The 25,537-nt window shown below is 40.5% G+C and overlaps 1 protein-coding gene across 2 annotated transcripts; it reads left to right on the top strand.

Annotated features, from left to right (window-relative positions):
- Positions 1 to 960: 960 nt before the first annotated feature.
- LIN54 (lin-54 DREAM MuvB core complex component) lies at positions 961 to 23,724 on the top strand (the record flags this gene model as incomplete). Of its 2 annotated transcripts, XM_081998689.1 has the most annotated exons (12): positions 961 to 1,653; positions 7,415 to 7,538; positions 10,425 to 10,570; positions 14,538 to 14,754; positions 15,508 to 15,581; positions 15,729 to 15,926; positions 17,753 to 17,844; positions 19,134 to 19,205; positions 21,633 to 21,735; positions 21,927 to 22,064; positions 22,757 to 22,959; positions 23,523 to 23,724. In XM_081998689.1, 12 exons carry the CDS (start codon positions 961 to 963, stop codon positions 23,722 to 23,724), a joined length of 2,262 nt encoding a protein of 753 aa, XP_081854815.1. The 2 variants fall into 2 exon arrangements, with proteins under 2 accessions (XP_081854815.1, XP_081854816.1); XM_081998690.1 differs by lacking the exons at positions 7,415 to 7,538; positions 10,425 to 10,570.
- Positions 23,725 to 25,537: the final 1,813 nt, after the last annotated feature.

Raw genomic sequence — 25,537 nt, forward strand, 5'->3', positions numbered from 1 at the left:
CCTCTGACAGTGACATGTTTTTAGTGGAAATGGTAGATGTCACTATTTCCAGGAATGTCTTTAAGGTTTCTCAAGTGGGAAGTGGCTGGCTTTGAATTTCAGTGTAGGGTTTTTCATATAAATTGGTCACTCTTACTAGTCAGCTTAAATTCTTTTTTCTTTCAGATGGGGTGTTCTTTGTTTTGTGTTCAGAACATGTTTCAAATTAATCACTAATTTGGGCATTATATTTTCATGTGAGTATTGAGGGGGGGGGAAATTAGAGCTGCTCTTTTCATAGCTGGTTTAGAGGAATTCTCTGTTCATCTTGGAAGGGCAGGGCTTTGGCTTGGTCCTGGGATAGGTAGGCTGTTGATTAAGCTTGTGGGGTTGTTAAAGCCTGTCACTACACAGCTGTTTGTTTTTCTAAGGCTTCCAAAATGCAGATTTGGCAAAAATGAACCCCTGTTACATCTGGTATGGATAACATGTCTCTCGAGGCAAGGTAACCTGCTATTCAGTGTTGACATGTATGAGAAAAGCTGCTGTCATCTGTTGGATTTTTAAAGCTGTTTTAACTCTTATGTTATATTTCAGTAAGCTTCCATGTCTATGAACAAGGTGCCCATATCTTGGGGGATAAACACTACCTTGTATACTGTGTTGTCAAGAGCGGACTGGAAATCCACAGCAAGTCAGTGCCTTGATTTGACTTCAGTGGATGATGTTGAAGATGTTTGATATAAATTCTTGCTGAGAGTAAAACCAGCTTACTGTGTTATGTTTTAATAACAATTTTTTTCATTATATCCCTCCTGTGCATGCACAATACCTTCAGTCTGAAAAAATTTCTACTACTGTATTTTCTTCTTTTGTAATACTATTCATAAAGCTTTGAAAATGTATGTTTTCTGGAAGCCAATAACTTTTAAAAATATTATTGCAGTACCTGCTCTGGTCATCACTGCCACAACTTTGAAAATGGAGGTGGTTTCAGCAGAAGTCAACAGCTTGCTCCCTGAGGAAATAATGGACACTGGAATAACTCTGGTGGAAGATGACAGCATTGAGGCAGTTATTGTGTCATCGCCGATGGGAGACTCTATTCCCATGGAAACAGAACTGGAAGAAATAGTGAACATAAGCTCCAGCAGCGACTCCTCATCAACAACTACGGCTACAGTCATGACAGAATCAGTTACTGCACCCAGCAATCACTCAGGTGACGCAACAGTAAACACCACAACCTCAAAAACTGATGTGAATGCAGTAGCAAAGCCGACCTTTCCAAGTGGCCTCCATAAACTTGGTGCTCAGACCCCTGTCACTATATCAGCCAATCAAATTATTCTGAACAAGACTACCGATATTAAAATAGGCAATCAGAGTATTAAATCAGATGGGCAAAAGCTAATTGTAACAACTTTGGGCAAGTCTGGCCAACCTATTGTTTTAGCACTACCCCACAGCCAACTTCCACAGGCACAGAAGGCCACATCCCAAGCCCAAGGTGGAGACTCCAAGGTACAAGGCCAGCAGATCAAAGTTGTTATTGGAGGTCGGTCAGAAGTGAAACCTGTTGTTGGCGTCTCAGCATTGACGCAAGGAAGTCAGCTGATAAACACCGCGGCTCAGCCTTCTGTTTTGCAGACCCAGCAATTAAAAACAGTACAGGTAAAGTGAGTTATGCTGATGAAACATCTAAAAACAATTTTGTTGCTGCAGCTGTTGTCTGTTTCCTTCACTGATTGACATATGGTTGCTTTTAGTCTTTGCATTTATTCCTTGTATTAAAAAGTACAATGCTGCTCTTACCCCATGCTTTCATCTGCATATGCATTTATCATTTTATGTCCTTTACCTCTATCTACTGTCTAGAAACAGGATTTGCCTCAGAGAAAGTGAACTATTAAAATTTAGTAAACTGAAGAGAATTTTCCCATTGTTTTCACTTTATAAAAATAAATTTTATATGCTTTCAGGAAGACTGAATTGAACTCTATATGCCTGTTTTCCTTTATTCAAAGTGTATTCTGCTTTACTCCTTTATGAAAGAGTAGCTTCTTCCTATTATGTTTAGTTTGTTTAAATAATAAACTCTGAAAAAAAAACTTCCAGCATTTCAAAAAGAACAGAAAGGCATATCTTGTCTGCTTCAAATCTAGTTAACCTTGTTAGTAGATACGGATAGACTAGATGCTGTCATAAGCTGGACACTTCAAGATCTTGTTCCTGATCTCTGGTATGGATCTTGAGATACTTGAAACCACAGAGAATCTTCTGGGATCTGAAATTGTGTTGAAAAGACTTGAGTTATGACCCAAAGGGTCTGATTTTCATGTGGTGTATGGCAGACCTTAATGTGAGTGACTTTGTCCTCGTTGGCAGTGAGGCAGAAATAAGACCTCATGAAAGTGAAGAAGTAGAACTTGATGCAGGTTATGATGGAAAAATATTTATTTTACAGTCTAAATGAAATGAGGAATTAAACTCTAAATATGCTAATAAAAACTAATTTGCTGCACATGAAAAATTACAAACTTTTAAGCATGTTATTAGCCAAATGGTAAGTTCCCCGACTAGTATTTCAAGGAAAGCAAAATGTGAGCAACTTTCAAGATGGCTTGTTTTAAAGCTGCAGATGATCCCTGCACCAATTTCTTCTTTCTCCTTTTTTTGTTGCTATATCATACCTGTGGAAAACATGTTCAATAATTGCTGTTTCAAATGGCTGTTTGAAACATACCAATTTTCTTAAGTGACTTTTATTTTTGTGCTTTGATCATTAATGATATGGTTGTCATAGCTTTCAAAAAAGCCTCTGCTTCTTGACTCAGCATAGGAATGTTTGAGGGGATCAGTTCCTGTTACTTGGCTTCAGTTACTCACTGCCAAGTGACAGATACAGGAAATGGAGGAGAATGACTTAGCTGTGATGTGCTTTTGGTTGCATGAGATGACCTATGCTAACAGTGACTTGGCAATTGACCTCTGCTGTTTGTCCTTAGGAATTCTACAGGTTCCCTAATAGAAGCTGTTAAAAATGGACTTGCATCCATTTGTAAATCTAGTTAATTGCTGTTTGAGTAAATTTGTTGTGGTCTCTTTTTATTAAATTTTGCTTCCATTTGCAAAACAGATTGAATCGTTAACACCTGGCATTCCTTTTTTCCTATAAGGAGGGGAGGAAGTAGAAATGAAAAGCAAGAGGCAATATAATATTCGTTATAAGTACCTTATACTGCAGGGAAGATGATTACATTAGCACTTACCAGACAGTGATTTTTCACTGTAGGAAACTACTAAAGTATCAGAGGGATATATGAGGTTAGGCGAGAGATTCATGGTCTACCCTATCATGAACGACAGGGCAGGTAACTTGTGCCTTGAGTCCTTGGCTTAGAAAATGAAGTGATGCATTAACCCCATCATCCTGAACAAGCCTCTTAACCTTTTGGTGAGTGGAAAAGGAAGCTGTGAATGCCTCCCTGCCTCCCAAGGGTCTTGTCTAACTTATCTCTTGTGGCTTTGTGAATCGTGTATTTCAGATGCAAGGCAGCACAGCAGTTCAACTTGGTGCTGCAAAGTTAATTGGTAAAAGATAAGACGACAAAGCTCTCTTCAGTTCTCCTTACATCCTCACTGTCACGGAGGCTTTACACAAGGTCATTAGAGAAACTCAGCCTTGCTGTAATTTGCTGTAATTGTGACATTGGAAATCTCAGCACTTGAGAAAAGGCATAATTGATAGAGTTGAGCAAAATGTTCCTTGGAATCTGGCTCCCTCTCTGATTACAATTTTAGAGGTATGAGGCTGTGAGGTATAAAATGTGGCAGGACCTTGGGCTTCATCTATATGCAGAGGTTTATTTCTGTCCCTTGGCAGCTTGTTCTGATTTAGTTGAAACCACTGCCCTGGATGTGTGGGCAAAACCACTGGGCAAGTGCATCTACTTTCAGCCTGTGGCTCCTGCCTGTGTACAGGCTTAAAAACAATGATGTGCCTGCTGGTGTACTACTTTAGTCCGAGTGCATTAAGCAGGAGTTTGGCCTTGCAGGTGATTCCCAATCAGGTGTCCCGACCCATCGTCATTGCTGTCACTAAGCTAGTCTAACTTGAACTTGTATTGATGTGATAACTGGCTCTGTGTTTCAGCAGTTAAATCTACGTGTCCATAGCACCATTGCTACCATGGCAAGACAAATGCTAAGCCATCGTTGTGGCTTCATCTCTTCATGGAAAAGTGACCTTGTGCACTTTGGAACCTCAGAGCAAACTCCCATTCCTAGCTCAGTTTCTTCATCTTCTCTGAAGTATACTATTCTATTTCTAGAGTCCCTGATTTTTCGTATTATGCCAAATATAAATTACATAAAGCATGGCTACATGGACAAGCTCCCATGAGGTCATCTAGGGAATGGATCTATAGTATGTTAGCTCCTTTGTGGTAGCTGACTATGTGGGTATTTGATCCATCAGTAAATGTGAGGTATGCATGAGCCTTTTTCTGTATGAATAGAACACGTTTTGACAGCTGAAAACAAAGTCCGGCTGTAGAAACTTGCTAGTTCATCTTGTTTAGTGGACAATGCTTAGGAAGACACAAATTAAACCTTTAAATAAAGATGCTTGCAGATAAATCTCTTTACTTCTGTAGGGGGAAGAAGGTTGGTGTGTGCTTCTAAATGTAATAATTTTGTTATGGAAGAGCTTGTTGCCCCAAGAAATATTTTGCAGTTTAATTCAAAGTAACTTGCAGAGAGCGTGTTTAGCTTACACAGGCAGAGGAATAATGTTAAGCTTCTTGTGATTAGTACAGGCAATGTCAGAGGGCTCCAGAGAACTTGCTCTTTCTGAAGCATCAAAGGGGCAGTCTGTCATCCTGATTATTTCATCTGGCTTCTCCTGTCTCTATTGAAATGGGTAGTGAGTTTCCCACTGATGTCTAGAAGGCTTTCACAGGTGGCTGGGGTTATGAGCTCCAGTGGTAAAAACCTCAGAAAGGCTCCCTTGGCTGCAAGTAAGGGCAGGAATGCACTGCCTGCACTTGGGAGCCAAGGGCTGTTCCTCACCTATAACCACATTTGAGTTTTGCCATGTTTCCTAAGCCCTGAGGGGATTCACTCATTTTTTAGACCTCCTACTTCCTAGACAAACAGTTCACTCAAAAAGCAGGGGGGAATTTATCTGAGGACGATACTGCAAATTGAGTCTGAGGGAAGCAGAGCTGCTTGTGTTGACCAGCTATTGTTTGGGATTTTTACATTTTTTCTGAAATACTTCATGTTAATGGGGGGCTAGTGTTTTACACTTACTCATGTAAGTCATTTAAGCACACTTACTGACTGTTACTGGGAAATGACTGCAGTTGTCCAGAGCTGGCTGTTCCTGCTAGATGTTGATCACATTCTGAGCCAGACTTTGCCCTCACTTTAGAGAGTAAAAGCAATAGCAGTTGAGTTACAATAATACCTTATGGCAGGGTAAGATTAATTTCAGCAGAATGAAAAATCTCAAATCAAGCAGATGAAATGCAGGGAATTTATCAGGAATTAAAATGTGTGCAAATTTACCAAAAAATGTACTGATAAAATGCCTGCTCATCTATCAGCTGTGCATGTGCTAAAAGAACTCGAAATGTTAAAATGTCTTGGGTTAAATTTGTAAACTGTGAATGAAGCTTTCTTCTTCGAACAATTTATTTGTGAAGGTTTTTGTTAATACCTCTCCATAAAGAGCAGGTTTTTTTCTTTTCTGTTTCATTTTAAGCCTTGACTATTGTATGCTACCTCTAAAGCAGGTAATGAGGCCTGAGTGCAGCATGTTTGAGCAAATGACCTTCAGACCAATGGTCTGAGGTGGAGGTTTCCTCTGAGGAACACTTGTACTGTAACTGTGGAGTGGCACACAACTTCCATTAAATGAAGTTTGTTTTCTGGCACTGCCCAGTGTCAGAACTGCTCATTGCTGGCTTCCCTTGGCTGGGCACAGCTCAGGCACACAGAGGTGGCATTTGCTTTCTGTGGGAGGCTGGAGGACTTCAGTGCCATAGCAGGAGTGGACCTCCAGCTTCCCCAGCCATGCTGTGAGTGTGCTGCTGGGAGCTGAAACAGCCTCACATATGCTTTTTGTGGGGCAGCTGCGGAATTCATTATGTGCTACTGAATACTTTGAATGTTTTGGTGTTACTCTACTGTAGAGGAGGTGTCAGCAAATTTTATAAATAGGGTTTTGTGTAGGAAACCATAACATACAGCCTACTCGATTGCTTCATTTAAGCACTCACAACTTTCTCAGGCTGTTAAAAGTAGCTGTCGTTACTGTATCTTGGCATGTCAGTGAGATTTCTCCAGTTACCTACTTGAGTAACAAAGGTGGTTCTGCGCCTTTGAGGGGTGGCTCCCCATGTGGATGCCAATGTTGCGCCTCTCTGATATTGCTGGAGTTGGTGGCTGGGTGTGTGTGGTGGGGAGAGGCAGCGTGTGGCTGACCTGTGGGGTGTAAGTGCATCAGTAACGCCTTCCAGTGTGCTCACTCGGACTAGCAAAAGTCCACATCTATAGGCAGCCTCAGCAGTCAACAGGTTAAAATAGTGTTTGAAAGAAGTCAACCTCTTAATTGAACTATTCACCAGCTGGATGCTGGTGTACAGAAACTATTAGGATAAATGCATCTGGTAGTTAACTTCTCTAAGTGTGGAAAAGGGGAACAAGTTTTGCTTAAGACTTTTAAGACTGTAAAATGCTGCTTATAAACATTTCAATTTGAAGTGGTCCATTTCATCAAATTGCGCATATATGTTCCTGGTCCAGCTGTGTTTCAGGAGACGTGATCATGGAAGGAAAAAAAGACCCACTTGTGCTTGGATGTAGCCAACTGATTTTTCTTAGCTAGTGAGTACCTAAAACTTTCCCAGACTCACAATCCACATACTTTTTAAGTTTACCCGTTTGCAGGATAAAAGTGTGCTGCTATATCAGAATAGGTCAAGAGATGTTTCAGAGCAGTAGTTGTCATATTTAAATCACTTTAGGAACAACTTTTTTCCTGGTTGGCTGAAAAAGAAGTGACTTTCTTTAAAGCTTTAAGTATTGAGTTGTGCATTTCACTTTAACATTTTTATATAAAGCAACAGCATGTAATAAATAATTTCAGCATCTTGAAGATGAGGTATGTTTGCACAGAAAGATATCTTATGAAAAAGCTGTAAGGGATTTGGCTATCCTGCTTTGGTGGCTGGTTTTCTAAAGTGGCATGGATGATAACCTAGTTCTCTCCATAGTGAGAAATGGAAGTAAAATGTGAGATAAGCAATTATTCTTCTAATTATGTGTGCAAGTATTGCCCTTTTTGTTTTCTAATGTACTTAACAATACAATAATTTAGATCCAAAATGCTCAAGTTACTTTAGATCTTTTTTCCTCTATCTTTCAGATTGCAAAGAAGACCCGAACCCCAACTTCTGGCCCGGTGATCACCAAGCTGATCTTTGCAAAACCAATCAACAGCAAAGCTGTTACAGGGCAGACCACTCAAGTGTCACCAGTCATTGCAGGTTGTACTACTTTGACTTAGTTTGCTTTACCATTTTTAAAGGCTTTTCAAAGAGATGGTGGTTGTAGAAATTTTTCTGTCTCGGTGTAGTTTCTGTTGAAGTACCTCAAGCAATTGAGGTGGGGGGGGGGGGGGAAACACAAACAGAATTTTGTGGTTAGAAGCGGTTAAATGGAGTTATTGGTACCTTTACACTTTCCTCATTTAGAATTATCTTTGTGATTGTAGAGTTTGATCATTTTGCTTTTACTGTAAGATGCTTTTACTTTCTGGATTTGGGGGAGAAGAAAAAAATACCTCACAGCCAGAGAAAAGGCTACTTGTTAAAAAGAAAGTATTTGTAAATACATTATATAAAGACACATGGGGGAAAAAGGAGACACATGCTTTTGTATTGCTTTAATCTGCTTATAGTTGGACTTAAAGGTAATACTTGCAAATAACAGGGAAAAATGTTTGAGTGAAAAAAATGTGAATAAAGCTGTGTTGTTTCTGTTAAGTTGCTCACCTACTTCAAAAATAAGCATCACAGAAGAGTCAAAGAAAGTAATTTAGGCAAATAAGAAATGGTTTCTCTCTTTGGAAAACAAACCTATGTTTGTGTCCTTCAAAAAAAACCCCAAATTAAAGAAAAAAAACCCATAATTTGCTGATTATGGCAGTGGGGCTGATGTGTCCCTTGATAAATGTATCACTGCATGTATGCATGTAACATCTGAGACATGTAAATTATCTCAAAAGGACAAATGTAGGAAGCCAGTCTCGTCTTCAGAGCTTTGAAGAATGTCTCCAACTGCTTCCAGATTGACCAACCCAAGTAGGCCTGAAATCTTTTCCACATATTTAAATGATTTTTTTTAAGCCTTTACAGAACTGGGACTTGCGGTGGTTTTGAAAAGAATGCAACTGTCTCTTGTATTCAAAACTTTGATAGATACAAGTGAATGGCACATAACTGAAATATAATCTTTTTCTTGAGTTGTCAGGCTGCCTGCACCCTGAAGCCCAACTCATGTTTCAGGTGAAAGAGGGATTCCCTATCCCACTCCCTAGTTTTTCCCCTTTCTCAAACAATTCTGTACAAATGTACAGACCTGTGAATAAGAAGATTGCTTCACTATGTTTATAAATACTTGAATTAAGCTGTTTGTGTGATTTAAAAAAAAAAACCAATACACATTTAAAAACCCTGAAACTAGCTACTTGGAGCTGTGTTACATTTTCATCTGGCAATTCATGTAAATTGGTAAACACTAAGGAACCACAACAAAAATAATACTAACAAGAGCATGTTTTTAAGTTTGCTGCCTCCAGAATGAAGGGAAATGTCCAAATCAAAACATACCTACATAAAATTGACAAAATAAACAAAAGTCCAGCTTTTAAATCAATAGGTTGGAAAATGAAGAGTACCTGTCCCTGAGCCTGTGAGAGAATCATCACTGGGAAGTGAAGATGCTTGTCTAATTGAGAGGGAAATCTTTTTAAATATTTGTCTTCTTTCCATCCCAAACAGCCAGCACAGCTTGCCAGCTTTAAGAGGCTAGCATCACTTTGGGGAAAGTGTAACATCTGTATGTTGTGTTTTGATTTTGTATGCGTGTTTTTATGAATCTGATAAGTATTATCAGATTCTCAGATTATCTGATAACCCTGGGAATTTCTGCAAACTGAGGTGGAAGTTGTAAATTTGAAAGACTTGGTAATAAAAGCAGCCAGATTCTGTTTAGGAAGCTGATGCCAAGGGGCGCAGACGGGATGTAGTGAGAAAGGGAAAGCTGTCACCAGGACAAAGCAAACTCAAAGCACTGAATACTGTAGATGGTAAAATTCTCAGACTCTGACGCTTTTCAGGTTGCATGTGGCTTTAGCAGCTGCTAGCAGCTATCTGCGCTGTTACGTAGGCTGTACAAAAGGTTATTTTGGAGCACCTAGGCCTCAGAGGAAAGCAGCTTTCCACAAGGATGATGTTTTTTCTTGTTAGTTCCAGTTGACTTAATTATCATGCCCCTTGTTTGTTTTGGATGGAAAAGTTATGCTGGTGTTTGTTTCTTTCTTATTTTGATAAATGTAGTACAAGAGAATGGGTAACAGAAGCTATGATGGAAATGAGTCTGAGCCAAAGTGCAGCAGAGGAAAGCTCAGTGGTCAAGCACTCTTTGGAAAGAAACTTAGAAGTATGAAGAAAAAAAAAAAAGTTTTCCACTCTGGGAGTTTTGCACTATTCCTAAGACTGATTTCATGATTTGGAGCTGCTGGTTTTGATGTTTAACCTTTTTTGCTGTTGTGAAAGCAGATAGTTTGTCGAGTTACACCACCACCCATATTTTCCTGGGAGTGTCATATATTCTATTAGGCAGTGAAAAAAAAACACCAACACAGAAGAAAAAAAAAAAACACCTTAGAGTTGAGTGTAGACAGACCAAACACCTTTTTTGTGGTCACTGTAACACAGCTTGTTTCTGATGGCTGACATTTTAAGAGGAAATAGCCCCGCCCCCGATGCTCAGTTTCTCTGTACATTTGCAGCAGCCCAGGGAGTTCCTAGGAAACTGCCAGCTGGCTAGGTGTTTGTGTGGAGTGCGGGTATATTGGAAGGCTGTACACCTCAGGATGCTCTCCTGGCTTTAAAGAATTTTCAGCTGAATGTCACAGAAAGCTCAATGTACATTTCTGTTTTTTAAGCCCAAGTGAACTGTCTTTTTATTTGCAATAATGCCAATTATTTTCTTTATTGCTAAATCTAACTTAAAGAATGTTGATGTCCTTCCTACCAGGTAATAGACTCTCAGAAGTAGAGATCAATTGCATGATATGCAGAGAAAACTTTTAAAGAAAAGTTAAGGTATAAACAGGGATAACGAGCTGATGGTATCTTCATTGTTTATAGGTAGGGTTCTTTCACAGTCTGCTCCAGGAACACCACCAAAGACAATAACGATCTCTGAGAGCGGAGTCATTGGATCATCTTTGAGTACAACACCACAACAGACACCGAATAAAATAGCTATCTCACCGCTTAAATCCCCTAATAAGGTAAGGACCTGATTCTGGCTGTAGTCTTCTATCCCTCCTGCACAGTGGTCTGAATGGAGCTCTCTGTTGTCTTTGCTACAAGCTGTTTATGATCCAGCCACTCCAGAGTCTCCCTCACTATGCTCTGCAGTAATGGTCTAAGCTACATTTTTTGTAATCGGCTCCCATACTATGGTTTTAAGTAAATATGCATTACTGCATTAGTTTCCTATTCCTGCCATTTCTTGCCATTCCCTAAGCATCCACTCTGAGAGCACCTGTTCTCTCTTAACCAAGTGATCAAACAGTATCTTTTTTAATGCCTTCATAAAGTGTCAACAGGCTGTTTAAGAGGAGACCTCAGTGATGTTAATAGGTCAGCACTGATTAACCATTGCCTGCTACTGCATGGATAATTTAGTCTTCCCTAATCACATCTGAAGTAAATGAGCTTTTCAGTGGTCCTTGACGAATACAGAGCTGGAGATGGGCACAGGTGGGCAATAGATAGAAAAGGTAACTCATCCATTGTGTAAGCTGTTACAGACGAGTGTCATGGTGCAGCTTGTATTTTAGACTTGATAAAATTGTCCTGAGAAGAGAGATATTGATGGAGAAAGGAAGAGTTGGGGTGCAAGATGCATAGTGCATGCAAACCAAATACCATGTATAAAAACTAGCATAAGAGTAAAGAATTCTCTTAGTTTGTCTATGGTTTAGCTATGTAATGTTATACAAATGGAGTGAAGGACTTCTGTTTGAGAATTATTAGTGAGGGAAACAATATGAGGAAAAAGCTTAAAAAATATATAAATCTAGAATCAAAATTGACAGCAAGTGGGGGTAAAAAGACCCTTCAGGGTTACATCTTGAATTTACTGTAGATAAGTAATTCCAGTATCTTTTAAAAGCAAATGGTTTAAAAAATTGGGAGTTTTCTTAAAACATAAAGAAGGAAGTTTGGAACAAAAACTAGAAAACCAACCTTGGAAGGGGTGTGGCTATATAGAATACAGTATTCAAACACTGCAGAAATGCAGTCAGAAGACTGGATCTCTATAGGAACCTGGAAAGTAGATTTGAAAATACTGATGTTCTTATTCTTTGGCTGAATCAGTAGTGTAAGGTGAGATTGTGCCTGTCATCTGTTCCCCCACCATGTTTCTTTTAAAATTTCCATTTATGATGAAATAGTCATGGTACCAATTATAAAGCTGTTATTCAGAAAATCCATCCTGACAATGCTCAGGCTTCAATGGGCTAGTTTCCAAAAAAAAGAAAAAAAAAAAAAATCCACCCAAAAAAAACCCCAAAGCAAAAAAACAGAAGCAGTGCTAGGTTTCTGCAGGGGCCTTTTGGTGCTGGAAACCAGCAATGCCTTGAAGTTTCTAACGTGTCTGTGTGCACAGTTGTTGCACAGTCAGACCCATGTGAGTTGTGATTAAATACAGCATCCGTGTTCACAGAAAGAACTCTTTGTACTGGTGGAGAACTGTACTTTCCTGAGGAAAGGAATGTATATGTACAGGGTCTTGTATCCTGCACAGAGATTTGAACTGCTTCTTTGTTTTGCCAAGCAGCTAACAGTGGTGTCAGTGGCCTCCCAGCCTCCCAGCTCCCCCCAGAAGACGGTGGGTGTCCCACTGAATGTAGCTTTAGGACAGCAGATCCTCACAGTGCAGCAGTCAGCGCCCTCCTCCCCTGGGAAGGCTATAGTCAACCACACAACCGCCCAGGTACAGACTGACTTTCCTTTGTTTTCTGGTGTGTCTCTGTCTCATTGCTTGCGGGGAACTGGAGTGTTAAAGCGCAAATTGGCAGTGGTCAGTCCCCAGGTGTTCTTGTAAGGGTGTTTTCTTAAGAATTGGCAAAAGCATTGCTCTGAGGAGCACGTGCTTCTTCAATCGAGGGGCGCAAACGATTGCAAGCCTGTACAAGGGCATGCTGTTAGGAAGCAGCTTTCCAGCCTGGAAAGCCCCACTTTGGTGCAAGTTCTTGTCTCTGTATGCTGAATATCCCAAATCATCTGAAAGGCTCCGTATGACACACGGAAGAGTTCTTTGGGTGGTTCTCTCTCTTCTACCAGTGTTTCTATGATGCTGACTAGGGCTGCTTTTCAGGTGTTTCTGAGGTTTGCAACAATGGAGTTCACATTGTTGTGGTAGAGGTCTGCGTAAGAAAGACACCATAGTCTGAGACCTACAGAATTAGAAATTATTAATTTCCTGTGTCTCATTTCTACAAAAATATCAGGGTTTTCCATAATAGCTTTGAAAAATTAATTTGCATTAATGAATGACAAGACAAAACTGACTTTTCTTACAAACAACAGTTCTTACTCTTTTCTTTTGTAATCTTAGGTGAATCTTTTTCTATCTTAATGTCTGTATTCCTGTTTTGGTAAACATAAAGGAATGCATATGAGTGTAAACAACCAGAGTGGATATAGCAGGAACTGGACACAGTTGCATGTATAGCACGAGACCAGAGACTCAAACAGATTTTGTCAGTCTCTTCTTACCAATACAGGTGATAATTAGAATGCTGATATGGGGACACGGACACCAGGATGATTAGTTCTTTTTTCCACAGTAAAACTGGCAAAATTGTCTTTTTGAAACAGTTGTTAAAAGGTTAAGTCACTCTAATGCAATCATCAGAAGTGACAAAACAGAGATGGCTGTGTGGTATTCATACAGAGTTCTGCTGCAAAGCTATCTGACACAACACAGGGGTTTCACCTGTCTTCACTGGGCTCTCAAGAACATGCCCTTAGAAGAACTGTCACTTGAATCTTACAACTTTCCCAGTTGTCCTTGGATGGCAGCCACTAATTTGCGTGCTAGTGGGAACTTTGCCCATGCTGGTCCCCTGTGATAACACTTAGGCTGTGACTGTGCTTGCAGATAGTGCTTATTTTGAATTGCTCTAGGTTGTTGAGGTTTCAGTATAATTAAAAAAAAAAAAAGTAATTCCAAGCAAAACACCTTCTTTTAAAAGGCTGGGCTTATATTTCTAGTGAAATACATGCAAATTGAGATTTCATTTGTGTAGTTACTGAAAGCTGGGGAGCTGGGTAAATGTTCTTATAAGTAGTCACATGATGCTATCAACCAAATTTAATACTAAAACTTAATGTCAAGGACAATGATACATTTAATATTGATAGTAAAAGATACTGAGAATAAAAAGCTGATCTTCAAAACAAGTTAGATGGAAGGAAAAAAGGGAGGAATAAACCATGGGTTGAGGTTGTCAGCAAGGCTAGAAAAAGAGACTCTTATCAAACTGGTAGACTTATGTCTAAATAAAATAAACACTTGCTTGTTATCAGTTTGTAGTTTCAGAGAAATTGGAAAGATGAAGTCTTGCAAATTCCAGATGTACTGTTATTCCAGCTGTGAGGTAGCACAATTCTGCCAAACTCCCTTTCTTTCCCCTTTTTGCTTTTTTTTCCTCAATAAATTTGTTTTGTTGCTCTTCATTGTTCTTACTTCTTTCATTTCTCAGCTTGTGCCCTCTTATGTCTTCAGCTACCAGTTTATGGACTCTGTTCCATTTCCTTCTCAAGGGTTGCACAGTGATTTTTGTGTATTAATTACAAATTGTCTTAACAGGACACACTCTGTGCACACAGAGACAAATCATGCCATGGTCCAGCGTGAATAGTTATGCAAGTTCTTACCATGTGTTTTTATTAGGAATATTTCTAAGTTTGTTCATTGCTTGATTTTTTTTGAATGCAAACAGCAATGTACTCTGTAGTCACCTGAAGTTTTTTTGGCAGACATTGTATCTGGGGAGGTGGACTGAGTCACCCTACTCGTCTAAATATTGGTTTACTCTGGTGTTTTGTGTAGAGCATTGAAAATGGAACTGAGTTTGCTCTGAGCTGTTGAGAGGCGTTTAATCTCTTAGCATCTAAACATGCTCATGTTCTTTCTGCCTTTGTACAAATAACTTTATGTTGTCTGTGTTGGCTTAACAGGCTGTGAAATCAGCAGTGCAAACCATTACTGTAGGAGGAGTGGGTACATCTCAATTTAAGACAATTATTCCCTTGGCAACTGCACCCAATGTTCAGCAGATTCAGGTACCTGGAAGCAAGTTCCATTATGTCAGACTTGTTACTGCCACAACAGCCAATAGTTCAACCCAATCGGCCAGTCAGAATTCCAGTACAAGTACACAGCCTCTTCAACAGGGTAAGTGCTAGTGTTAAGGTATTGTCTGAAGTAAGGTTTTTCCCGTGGGTTTTTTCTTGTTTTGTAAGGATTAAAATGAGTACATAATAGAGATCTATCAAGACTGCCAGATTGTGGTAGACTCCTATAAATTTCTTCTACTGTTTTGTAGTAGTAGAAATGTGTTTGTATGTGGAAATGTTTCTCTGTGTCAAATTGCTCTGTAGTTGGGCCTGAATCCTTGGAGCGTTTTAGATTGCTTTTCCCTAGTTTACTAGCTTTATGGGTGACTCGTGGCAAGTCTGAGATCCTCTATATGAAAAGTGTGAAGCCAGGACAGCCCACAACATATTGCCAAAACTCCTGCAACATAAAGATCCTTCCATGTAAAATGCTTCTGAAGTGCCAGATGTTTCTGCTGCTTTCTGTCTATGCTTTCCGGAGCTGTGGTGGAATAAAAGATTTCAAACCAAGCTGTGGTTTTTGTATTCTCCTCTTGCTAAGGGAAACCCAGTGTCCAGAGGAGCTCTGCACCCAAGCTGGTTTTTAAGCCATTGATGTGAAACGTGTGCATGTACTCTCGCACCAAATACCTGTTTACAAAGGTGTTCTTTAGACAGAAGTGTTATATGCCCTGAGTTTGGTCAGTTAATCTCAGTACATAGCTACAGTATTAAGTATCTTTGTGTTATGCGCATGTGAAAGTCTGGAGGACTGAACTGCGGACGTTGAGTGAATAATGTGCATTAATGTGATGTTGTTTCTTGATACTAGCAAAGCCAGTAGTGGTGAATGCAACCCCGGTGCGGATGTCTGTTCCCATAGTGCCAGCACACACTGTGAAACAGGTAGGCTTGATGTAAAGGCATGTTCCTGACTTACTTTGTCCAGATGGAAAAAAAGTCCAGTTTCAGCACTATAATGAAATGTTCTGTTAATAAAAGTGCATTCTGAATCAGCAAAACAGTGATTTCATAAAGACCTTTTCTCTGCAGGTGGTGCCCAAACCAATCAACCCAACTTCCCAGATAGTTACTACTAGTCAGCCCCAACAAAGACTTATTATGCCAGCCACTCCATTACCACAGATACAGCCCAACCTCACCAACCTCCCGCCTGGCACTGTACTGGCACCAGCACCTGGCACAGGAAATGTTGGGTATGCAGTCCTTCCAGCTCAGTATGTCACACAGGTATGGTGTTAACCCAGAGATAAATAAGGAAATAGTGCTGTTGTGGAACATACTGCTTTCCTCTTAAAGGTTTTTGCTCCCCAACTGTCACCTCGCACTAAGGAGACAGTTTCTTTTAGGGATCCTTTGTGGAATGATGACAGCACTAAATCATGGTTACAATTAAAGCTTTATTAACAGGATTTTTTGATTAGCATAGCGTAAAATTTAGAATAGCACAGGATTTCTATAAGCAGAATCAGTGTAGTACAATTTTATAAGTAGCATAGTACAGAATTTACAATGCAACTTAGTTCTAATCACCTAGACTTTAACTTACAATTTCTCATCACCTAGATCCTCTGTAGATCGGGTCAGATTTAATATGTGATTTGCTTTACCAGTATAACAATCATAATCTAGACTCAAAAATCATATAAAAGAATGAGTCACTCAATCCTCGGAAGCAGATGGCAGTGGAGGCTTGTCTGGTCACCGGCACAGGTCTTACTGTCCAGCAGCAGTTCCGGTCCAAGTTCCTCACTTAAGACTTGTAACTGCTTGGTTTTATAGACAGTGCTCTGTGTACTGTTACACTTCCCTGTTCTGTGACAGGGTCATCACCACCACCTGGTTGTCTGGGTGCCCGAGACCTTCACGGGCAGTAAGGAAGGGAGTAATCGGCCTGGTGCCCAGGAATCTTGAGACCAGTAGCGAAGGAAAGAAGAAATATGTTTGGTTTGTCTCCTTGGTTCACAGGACCTTCAAGGCCTGATAATGAGGGGAAAGGGAATGAATATGTGAACTGCTCAGTCACACAGAATAGCTGCTTGCATTATAAAATGGTATTAGTTATGCTGACCATGTTACCAGGGGTCAGGAGCAGGCGGTACTGGTCACACCAACCCAGGTCTAGGGATTATTTTTTTGCTCTTTTCCAAGACCTGACCAATATTCAGAATGAAAAGGAGAATAAATTAAAAGTTCTCCTAAAGGCTGACCAACCAGTCTGTGTAAACAAGTCTGTCAGCTCATGGCATGACTGGTACCAACCTCATTTCTGGTTCCCTTCTGGTTTTGTCACAGCTGCAGTTTGACCCTGAAGACTCTTAACTGTGTCCTTCCAGTCCAGTTCCACAGATCTTACCTTAAACTAAATAATACTGTTTATTGGACCTTTCCTTGGAGGTTCTGTGTTCCAGACACAATCTGTCCCCTTTGACCTGGCCCAGTAGGTCCATATCTTGTTATATGCCAATCTGTCTTCAGAACCTGTGTGAACAGGAGAAAATGGCTGTGTGTAGGTAATACAAAAGAAGATAGCCCAAAACAGTGTCATTTGGCAGATTCTTATGAGGTTTTGTTTTTTTAATGTGAAAACATACGCTGTGGGTCCAGGTATACAGAGAAGTTGGAATGTAAATCATTTTACTTGCTTTTATTTAATTCCGTAACAGCTGGCTTGTATATTAAGGAAGCTACTAAAGTAATTTGTGCAGGAAGTGATCCTGCTCTATTAGGGACAGGATTGCTTAGGAAAAGAAGGGGGAAAATGAACATGTTTTTAGGAGCTGGAACTGTTTGTAGTCTGAATATTTCTGCGTGTAATCTCTGTGTTTTCTGTATGTCTGTAGATGCTAATAGAGAACAAAAATGTAATCTAAAATAATGTTTTTATGCTAAGTATGGAGGCAGGAGGTTGCTGCCTTGTCTACAAATGCCTAAAACTGTGCTTACAAGCATATTATTCTTATAACAATATCTTGAAAGCTAATTAAAAGACTAGCTACACATCCTCTTGTGTATACTATATTTTATGAGTTAACCTTTTTGTTTTGTTTTGTTAGCTACAACAATCATCATATGTATCTATAGCAAGCAACACTGGCTTTACAGGGACATCTAGTACCCAGTCCCAAGCACGGCTACCATTCAATGGGTGAGTGTTTTGCGGTGGGGGAAAGAACCACCACCACCAAAAAAAAACCAAACCAAAAAAACCCAAACCAAACAGTCTGAATGAGCTGATGAATGAGTGTCTTCTTTCAGTCCCATTATAAGGAAGGGTAGGAGCTGAGGTGTTGGGGTTTGATTTGGGGGATTTTCCAAGAAAATCAAGTATACTGTGGTGTGGTAATTACCTCTGGCTAAAACCCATGTATCTGTCTGACAATTGAGCTGGTCTCTTGATCAAAGCTGTGTTTTCCTTTCTGTTTTTGAACTCATGTAGTAGAAAGTTGACCTGAAAGCTCCTTGTTGCTCATTCTTCATTTTGCATCAGCAGCTGGGAGCTGCAGGCCTCCATTATTTCTCAGCATTGCTGGAAAGAGGTGCTGGACAATATCGGAGCTAGATGCTTAGCCCATGCAAAAATCCAGCCAAACAGCAAAATGGGACTAAAGCCCAAAATGGATCCTGATAGGAGGCTTTGGGGTTTTTTTTCAGTCTTGTATTTTTCCTTGAAGGATGAAAATAATGGCTAACACATGTATTACTTTACCTTTGCCAATCCAGCAGGCTTAGGTGTTTTGCACAGTTCTTCTGTGTTATTGTTTGCTGGAAATTGGAAATGCCAGGGTGCTTTTTGTTGCTGCAACCTTAACAGATGCAAACTAATCCCAAATCCAGATGCAGCTATTCAAACAAATGGGTTTGATTTAATCTTCCTGGTATTACATGCAGAAATTGCTGGATAGGGATGGAACGAATCTCATCAAAGGCGATTAGTAACACAAAATCTGAGTTTTAAGAGCAGTTAAAGACTGTCTGATATAAAATGTATCTATAAACTGAATACCGTGTTTTGGCATGCTTTCCCATTATTCCAGAGCTTTCTTTTTTAATTTCAGCTAGAACAAAAGGAAAGGCACAATCATGTTGCATGAACCTTCATTGCATCTAGTCCCTCTGCACAGGTTCTGGGGAAGTTTTCCCTGATTCCACTTTTCAGTTATGAGGCTTCCTCTAGCTTTAAGCCTCATTTCTACTTCAGGCAAGCAACCAGATTTGCAGCAAATAAACCAGCTCTTTCTGGGTTGGAAAGGCACTATATAAAGACACTATATATAATGGTTACTTAAATGCAGTCAGCCAAAAACCTAATGGAAGGGGAATATAAAGATTTTTTTTTTTTTTAATTTTTATTATGAGCTATTTACTTGAATTTAAAATAGGAAGAAACTGATAAAACAGTGTGCATGTATATAACTGCACTTTTTCCTCCCACAGAATAATTTCTTCTGAATCTGCAAACCGCCCAAGGAAGCCTTGCAATTGTACTAAGTCTCTATGTTTGAAATTGTAAGTACAGCTTGGTTTTGTTTGGTTTTTTAAGCCTTATTTTTTACACCACAAATTTATGTCAAGTATCAGAATATAATGCTTTTAAATATGTCAGAAATATTATGTCATCTAGACATAATTTAAGGTTGCTGTTGATATTGGTGGAGATGTTGCAGTGCCTGTGTAATTTTGCAGCTCCTGTGACCTATATGGACCCTAACATTTTAGAAATTTCTAACTTGGCAGCCTTGTTGCGTGGTGGAGCCAATTCCATTCAGCAGCTGTAGTTGTGGTGTTGTTGCTATGAGTGAAATGACATGCTATGGCATCATCAGTGGGCATCTACTATACTTTGGTGAAGTGCATCAGTACTACCATGCTGTATCAAGTACTTCAGAAAAATTTGGTTCTGTATCTTTTCTTAAATGACTGAACAGACAAGTGATTCTTCACTGTTAGGTCTGAGTCTTGCTCATCCTCATGAGATATTTTGCTATTCCATTCAGTAAGCATTTTAAGGTGAGGAGATGCTAAGTTTCTGTAACTTGAGGCAAAGACAGTTTACGGGTTTTTGGGACAGTAACAGGAAGAGATACTGAAACTAATCTGTGGTTCCCTGAATCCTAGAAGAGGAAATCGGTGGTGTGTGAAATTTGATGGGTGTGCCCCCCCATCAAAGGGAAAGTGATGCAACAGTATCTGAACCCAAGTTAAGAAGTGTGTTTAAACTTTTCAGCTTGTATTTCTTTTTGTGTAATGCACGCCACCTCTGTGAGGTATGCCCTGTGCTTCCTAATCTCAAAATTCTGTTGCACTGAAGACATAGTAAATGCAAAGATGTGTAGCTGTGTTTTCAGATGTTTTACAATATACATGACTGACTGTATGAACATAACATGCCAAATATGTGTTCAATGCTTAGGGTTTTCAACTTATTTTAATCTTTGGCATCTGAATGCTCTAGAAATTCCGGGAGAATAATGGCATTGCTGATGATGCTTTGCACCTTCAGAATGCTGTTTGGAAACAAACTTTTCTTGTAAATTATTGTAATTATATCTTTAAGTGACTGGACATTAGTGCAGAGCAAATGGCTAATTCACTCTGGCAAAGGTGCCTTCTCCCTTGGAAGGGGAGCTGCTTTTTCCCAAATGAATGTTGAAGTAGGGACATAGCCTATTCTACAAAGAAGAGAACTCAGAGAAGTTATTTGCTCACTGATGCTCTGGGTTGATGCTGGAACTGTTTGTTTTAGAAACCAGGACCATTCTATTACTGAATTTTAAACAGGACAGAAGGGAGAACTATTACAGATTGTAAAAGATTTTTATGTAGTTTATCCCTGGCACAATTCAGGATGCTAAAAATCACCAAAATGCAATTCAACCAAGTGAAAGGTTGTAGTGGACTCCAGGGCAACCCTAATCTGGTTCTTGTAGTGTTACCCTGGGCAAGCCACAGGAAGCCAGTTTTGCAAGGGGTTTAGGCTCCTAAAAATGAACATATGCTCCCAGCAGGATGTGAAAAGCAACTGAGGAGGATCAGCAGTTTCCATCAGCTATAGCTGGAGGTGGTACTGGAAGCACTGAAACATGCCAGAGTTTGTTGTGGCCCAAAGCCACGTTTGAGCTGGGAGTAAATGTGGTGCTTCCATGTATCATCCCATTGGTGGGATGGTGAGATCTTTCTTTTTGGTAGGAGGTAGCAGAGGTACGTAAGAGGCATGACAATGTGATTGGCTTTTCCTGTCAATGTTTTGCTGCTTTTTATTCACATACTTTTCCCTTTAAAGTCTCTGGTAACTACAGCTTTATCCTCATTCAGATCATTTCCCTAGTTACCTGTGCTTCAAAGCCTGAGGTGTACCACTTGTTATTCCTTTTTTGTTCTTCCATCCCTGCTTTGGTGAACTCTGCCTCAGTTCACAGCTGCAAACAGCTTATGGGCAAAACTTAACAAAAAAAGGCTCCTTGCTGTGTTACTCAGTTTGCCTGTTGATTGGCACTCGAATTGTTTGGTTTTTTGTTAAAGCTGTATGAGAGCTCCTGAAGGCTCATTTGAACTGGTTGGGTCAGGAACTGGCTGTGAGGTGGCTGTGGCAGGATGGTCCTCAATATGTGGGTCAGTCACCCATGAGTCACCCTAGAAAAAAGTCTCATTAGCTTCTCGTGCTGTGATGGAGACCTCTGGTATGTGAACATCAGCTCAGACTGACACCCTTGAGCTATACCTGTGTCTTCAGGCAGCAACTAGATCTGCATTAGAGGATTTAGGCCTTGCAATGAGGCTGATACCCCTTGTACACGTGGAGTTGAGCATAGGGTGACCCTTACCCTTATTTGTGCATGTGTATATCACTAGACTGGGAACCTACACTACTGCCATCAGTACTGATACCACTGTAATGGTCATCTTTACAAAAGCCTTCTGCATCTTCTGTTTCAGGTATTGTGATTGTTTTGCAAATGGTGAATTCTGCAATAACTGCAACTGTACAAATTGTTATAACAACCTGGACCATGAAAATGATAGGCAAAAAGCAATAAAGGTGAGGAGCCTCTTCCCTGGCCCCTGGGATGAAAGCCTCTTAGCTTGTGTCTTCTGAAGCTACGGGCAGGGCAGAGTGGGTTTATAATGCCCTGATCTCCTCCCACATGTGCAAGGCTTAAGTTCTTTTATTGCACCTCTAAATTCTGCTCCCTGAATGCAGTGACTGACCCTTTGGGTCTGCATTGACAGGCCTGCCTTGACAGAAACCCTGAAGCCTTCAAGCCTAAAATAGGGAAAGGAAAGGAAGGAGAATCGGATCGGAGACACAGCAAAGGCTGTAACTGTAAACGCTCGGGATGTCTCAAAAACTACTGTGAATGTTATGAGGTACGAAGCATTATCTCATCTTAAAGATACTGACTTTTTCCCTTTAGTGCTGCAACTTCTCTGATTTGCTTTGTCTCTTCTTTGCATTGCTATAATGTTTTCTCTTCTATTATTTTCTATTACTGTAATGTTATCTCTTCTTCCAGCACTTTCCATGTAGAAAGCCATGTATATGGCAAAATTCATCACTTCTGTGGTCTAAGTTTAATTTTAAACCATGTAGCAACTTTGAACTTAGGCTTGGATTTGTCCTTTACTGAAGAGCAGTATTTCCTAAAGAAATCTACTGCACCAAATCTGTAGGAGGAGTTGAAGCAGCATCCCACAGACACTCTGGGATAGAACACGTCTGTGGAAGACAAAAGCAAAAGTTGTTGTTGCATCAGCTAACTGATCAGTCTAGATGTAAAGACAGTGGCAGACTGACATCTCTTGTAGCTCAACCATCTAAATTCCACCAGCAACAATGGTTTGAAGAAAGGGATAAGTGGGAAACCATTGATATGCCTTTGATTCAAGTATCCATTCTGGGAAGGCATCTCAGATTGAGGTGAAAATTTGGAGATAAAACTACTATGTGGGGGTTTCTTCTAGTGGCTAATTGGTAAGAGATTAAAACACGTTCTCGTTTTCATTGTGGCTTATCATAAAGGGAGTCAAGATTGCAACAGGTTTCTCTTGTTTTCTTTCAGGCAAAAATCATGTGTTCTTCCATATGCAAATGCATTGGCTGTAAAAATTTTGAAGAAAGCCCAGAGCGAAAGACATTGATGCATTTAGCAGATGCTGCAGAAGTTAGGGTCCAGCAGCAGACCGCTGCAAAGACCAAGTTATCTTCCCAGATCTCTGATCTGCTGACAAGGCCAACACCAGCACTGAGCAGTGGTGGTGGGAAGTAAGTTAATGCAGCACCCCATTTCAGTTGCTTCTAACGTGTTTCTTCTGATGTATGTGACAGGTATGTTGCTGTCATCTTTTGAGTGTTATCTGTGTAAGCTGTAGAAGCAAGAGCACTCAGATGAAGGGAGCTTTTTGTTCACACAATGATGCTTTCTGTGGAACCTACGGTATGCCAAGCTTAGCTCTGTTCAAGCACATAACTAAGCGTTGTCTTCTCATAGTTGCTTATGTGCAACAGAAAGCATGACGTCCAAGTGTTCCATTTACTGAGAAGATGTAATCCTTGAGCTGCCCTTATAGTAAAAGCTGGAGAATTGTTCTATGTACCTGGGTATTTCAAAATGTACATCAGTGAAGGGAGGCACCAAAGCACAATGGCCCACCAGTTCATTTGGCTGTAGCTGTGGCTTATTCACTCCCTGTTGGTTGTCTAAAGGCTCTTGGAAGCAATGGAGCAGCTGAAATCTCATCAGTCCTTGTACTAAAAAGTTGCCTCGCCCTGGAATTAGGTGCATTGTGTGTTTTTGCTGATAGTGAGTGGATATTTCTTTGTTTCAGGCTGCCCTTTACGTTTGTGACAAAGGAGGTAGCTGATGCAACTTGCGAATGCCTTCTCGCACAGGCAGAGCAAGCGGAGAAGATGGGCAAGTCAAAAGCTGCAGCAGAGCGCATGATCCTGGAAGAGTTTGGACGCTGTTTGATGAGAGTTATTAACTCTGCAGGGAAGTCAAAAAGTGACCCTTGTGCCATGAACTGCTGACTCGTGCACATGAGCCACAACAAAGCGGACTGAACAGAACACTTAAGGCACAGGGACACTTTGGTTTGGCATAGAGGATTTAATAATATTTGTTAATTTGGTGCTTGTAGTTAATTGACTTGCGTAAGACTGAAACAAGAAGATCTTTTATAACAAGATGTAGAGCCTTTTAAATCTTAGCAAAATCCTCTTCTACTTAAGAAAATGCGTAAAGGTCAATTCTTCTTCCCAATGTACAGCTTTTACCTTGGGTTTCTTAAAAATTAGATGTGTTCTCCCCTCTCTCCAAGAATAATTGCCTGAAGGGCATATATAAATTATTATAATATATATTATTTACAGTGTATGGAGTTGCATCGCTTTGTGCATACAGGAAAACATGGGTGATGTCAACAGCCAGGTGACACTTTTGGCAACAGGCCCGTAATAAGGAAGTATCAGTGTATTCAAGATAGTTCTGAAAGGAAGAGTGTAAAAATGAGTATCTAAATGGGAGGTAGCAGTTGTATTTAGCACCTGAAACAGTATGTCTCTTTAGTGCATGGAGCACTGTGAAATAGATGGGTTGCTTGCGGACTTAGCATTGGGCAAGTGGTGGAGAATCTTGCTGGAGCAGGGCCCAAGGAGTTTAGAGGCAAATGGAATTAATGGGAGTTTTTTGATAGGAGTGTGGCTGAGAGCTCAGATGTTTCTTAAGCTGAAATTGGAAGGCTAAGACAGTGACCTGTTCTCAAAAGTGAGGAAGAGTAGCCATGCCGCAATGCTGGACTGTCTGCCCAGTGTACAGGGTTACCTAAGTGTGCAGCAGATGGATGCTGTTGCTTAGGTGAAGCTTGCTCTTTCAGAGGTCTGCAGCAGCCTAATCCCTCACTGGAAGTAAGGCTGTGCAGTCTATTGTGTTTTCTAGGATCGAGCTGTAACCCTGGAAAAGTGTTTTAAGTCTGAGAAGCTGAGTTCGCTTGAGACAGTGGAACCATAGTTGTCTTAATAAGGACTTGAGACAATCTGCATCTAAATCAACTTGCAAATGCAGGTAGGGATCATGTTCAGCCTGGTTGTGGGTCTTCAGGATGCTGCTTCTCTATTTTGGAAATTTACTTGGTGTAAGGGGTTTTTTTTAGTGTTGTTCAGAATGACTGTGAGACCTGTGATCAGAGAGAGCACTAGCACAGAATCATGATTGCTACAAAAACAGACAGATGGATTCTTTTACACAAAGCAGTGGGGACAGGGGGAATCAACTAGAGCTGTGTATAGACTTGGGCAGGGCAGTTTTTCAGTATTTGTTACAGGCAATCTCAGATCACATTTTTGATAGTGGGACATATTTGCAAAATTAACCTGGTAGGTTACTTACCTGCCATGGATGTCATAAGCATGTTTAATCACTGACATTTTTATTACCTGTCTCACTGCAGCCTGAGCTAGCTAGGTTTTTCCAAAAGGGATTTTGTATTCCTCATGTAAAATTGTAAATACAGGGAAATGCAGCAGAGCTCTTCCTCCAAGTTTTCTAGCAGGGGGCCAGGCTGGGGAAAGGTAGAAGCTAGACAAACCAGCAGCAGAGCTAAGTGCCTACATGTGTGACGGCAATAGGATGTGAGGATGCCTCTACTCCTGTCTTCATCCCACGGTCCTGTGCACTGAGCAGAAGGCCCTTTCTCCTTGACACTTCTCTGGTGCCTCCGTGAAATGCCTTGGGGGTGTGAAGGGCCTGGGAGATGGCCAGCAGCGGTGGCAGGCCCAGCGAGTGGTCAGTGCAGACAAGGTTTGACCTGCTAGTCACTCTCTGAAGGTCCTGTCTGCTATTAAC

This window comes from Phaethon aethereus, assembly GCF_964289735.1.
Source record: "Phaethon aethereus genome assembly, chromosome: 4".
Taxonomy (NCBI): Eukaryota; Metazoa; Chordata; class Aves; order Phaethontiformes; family Phaethontidae; genus Phaethon; species Phaethon aethereus.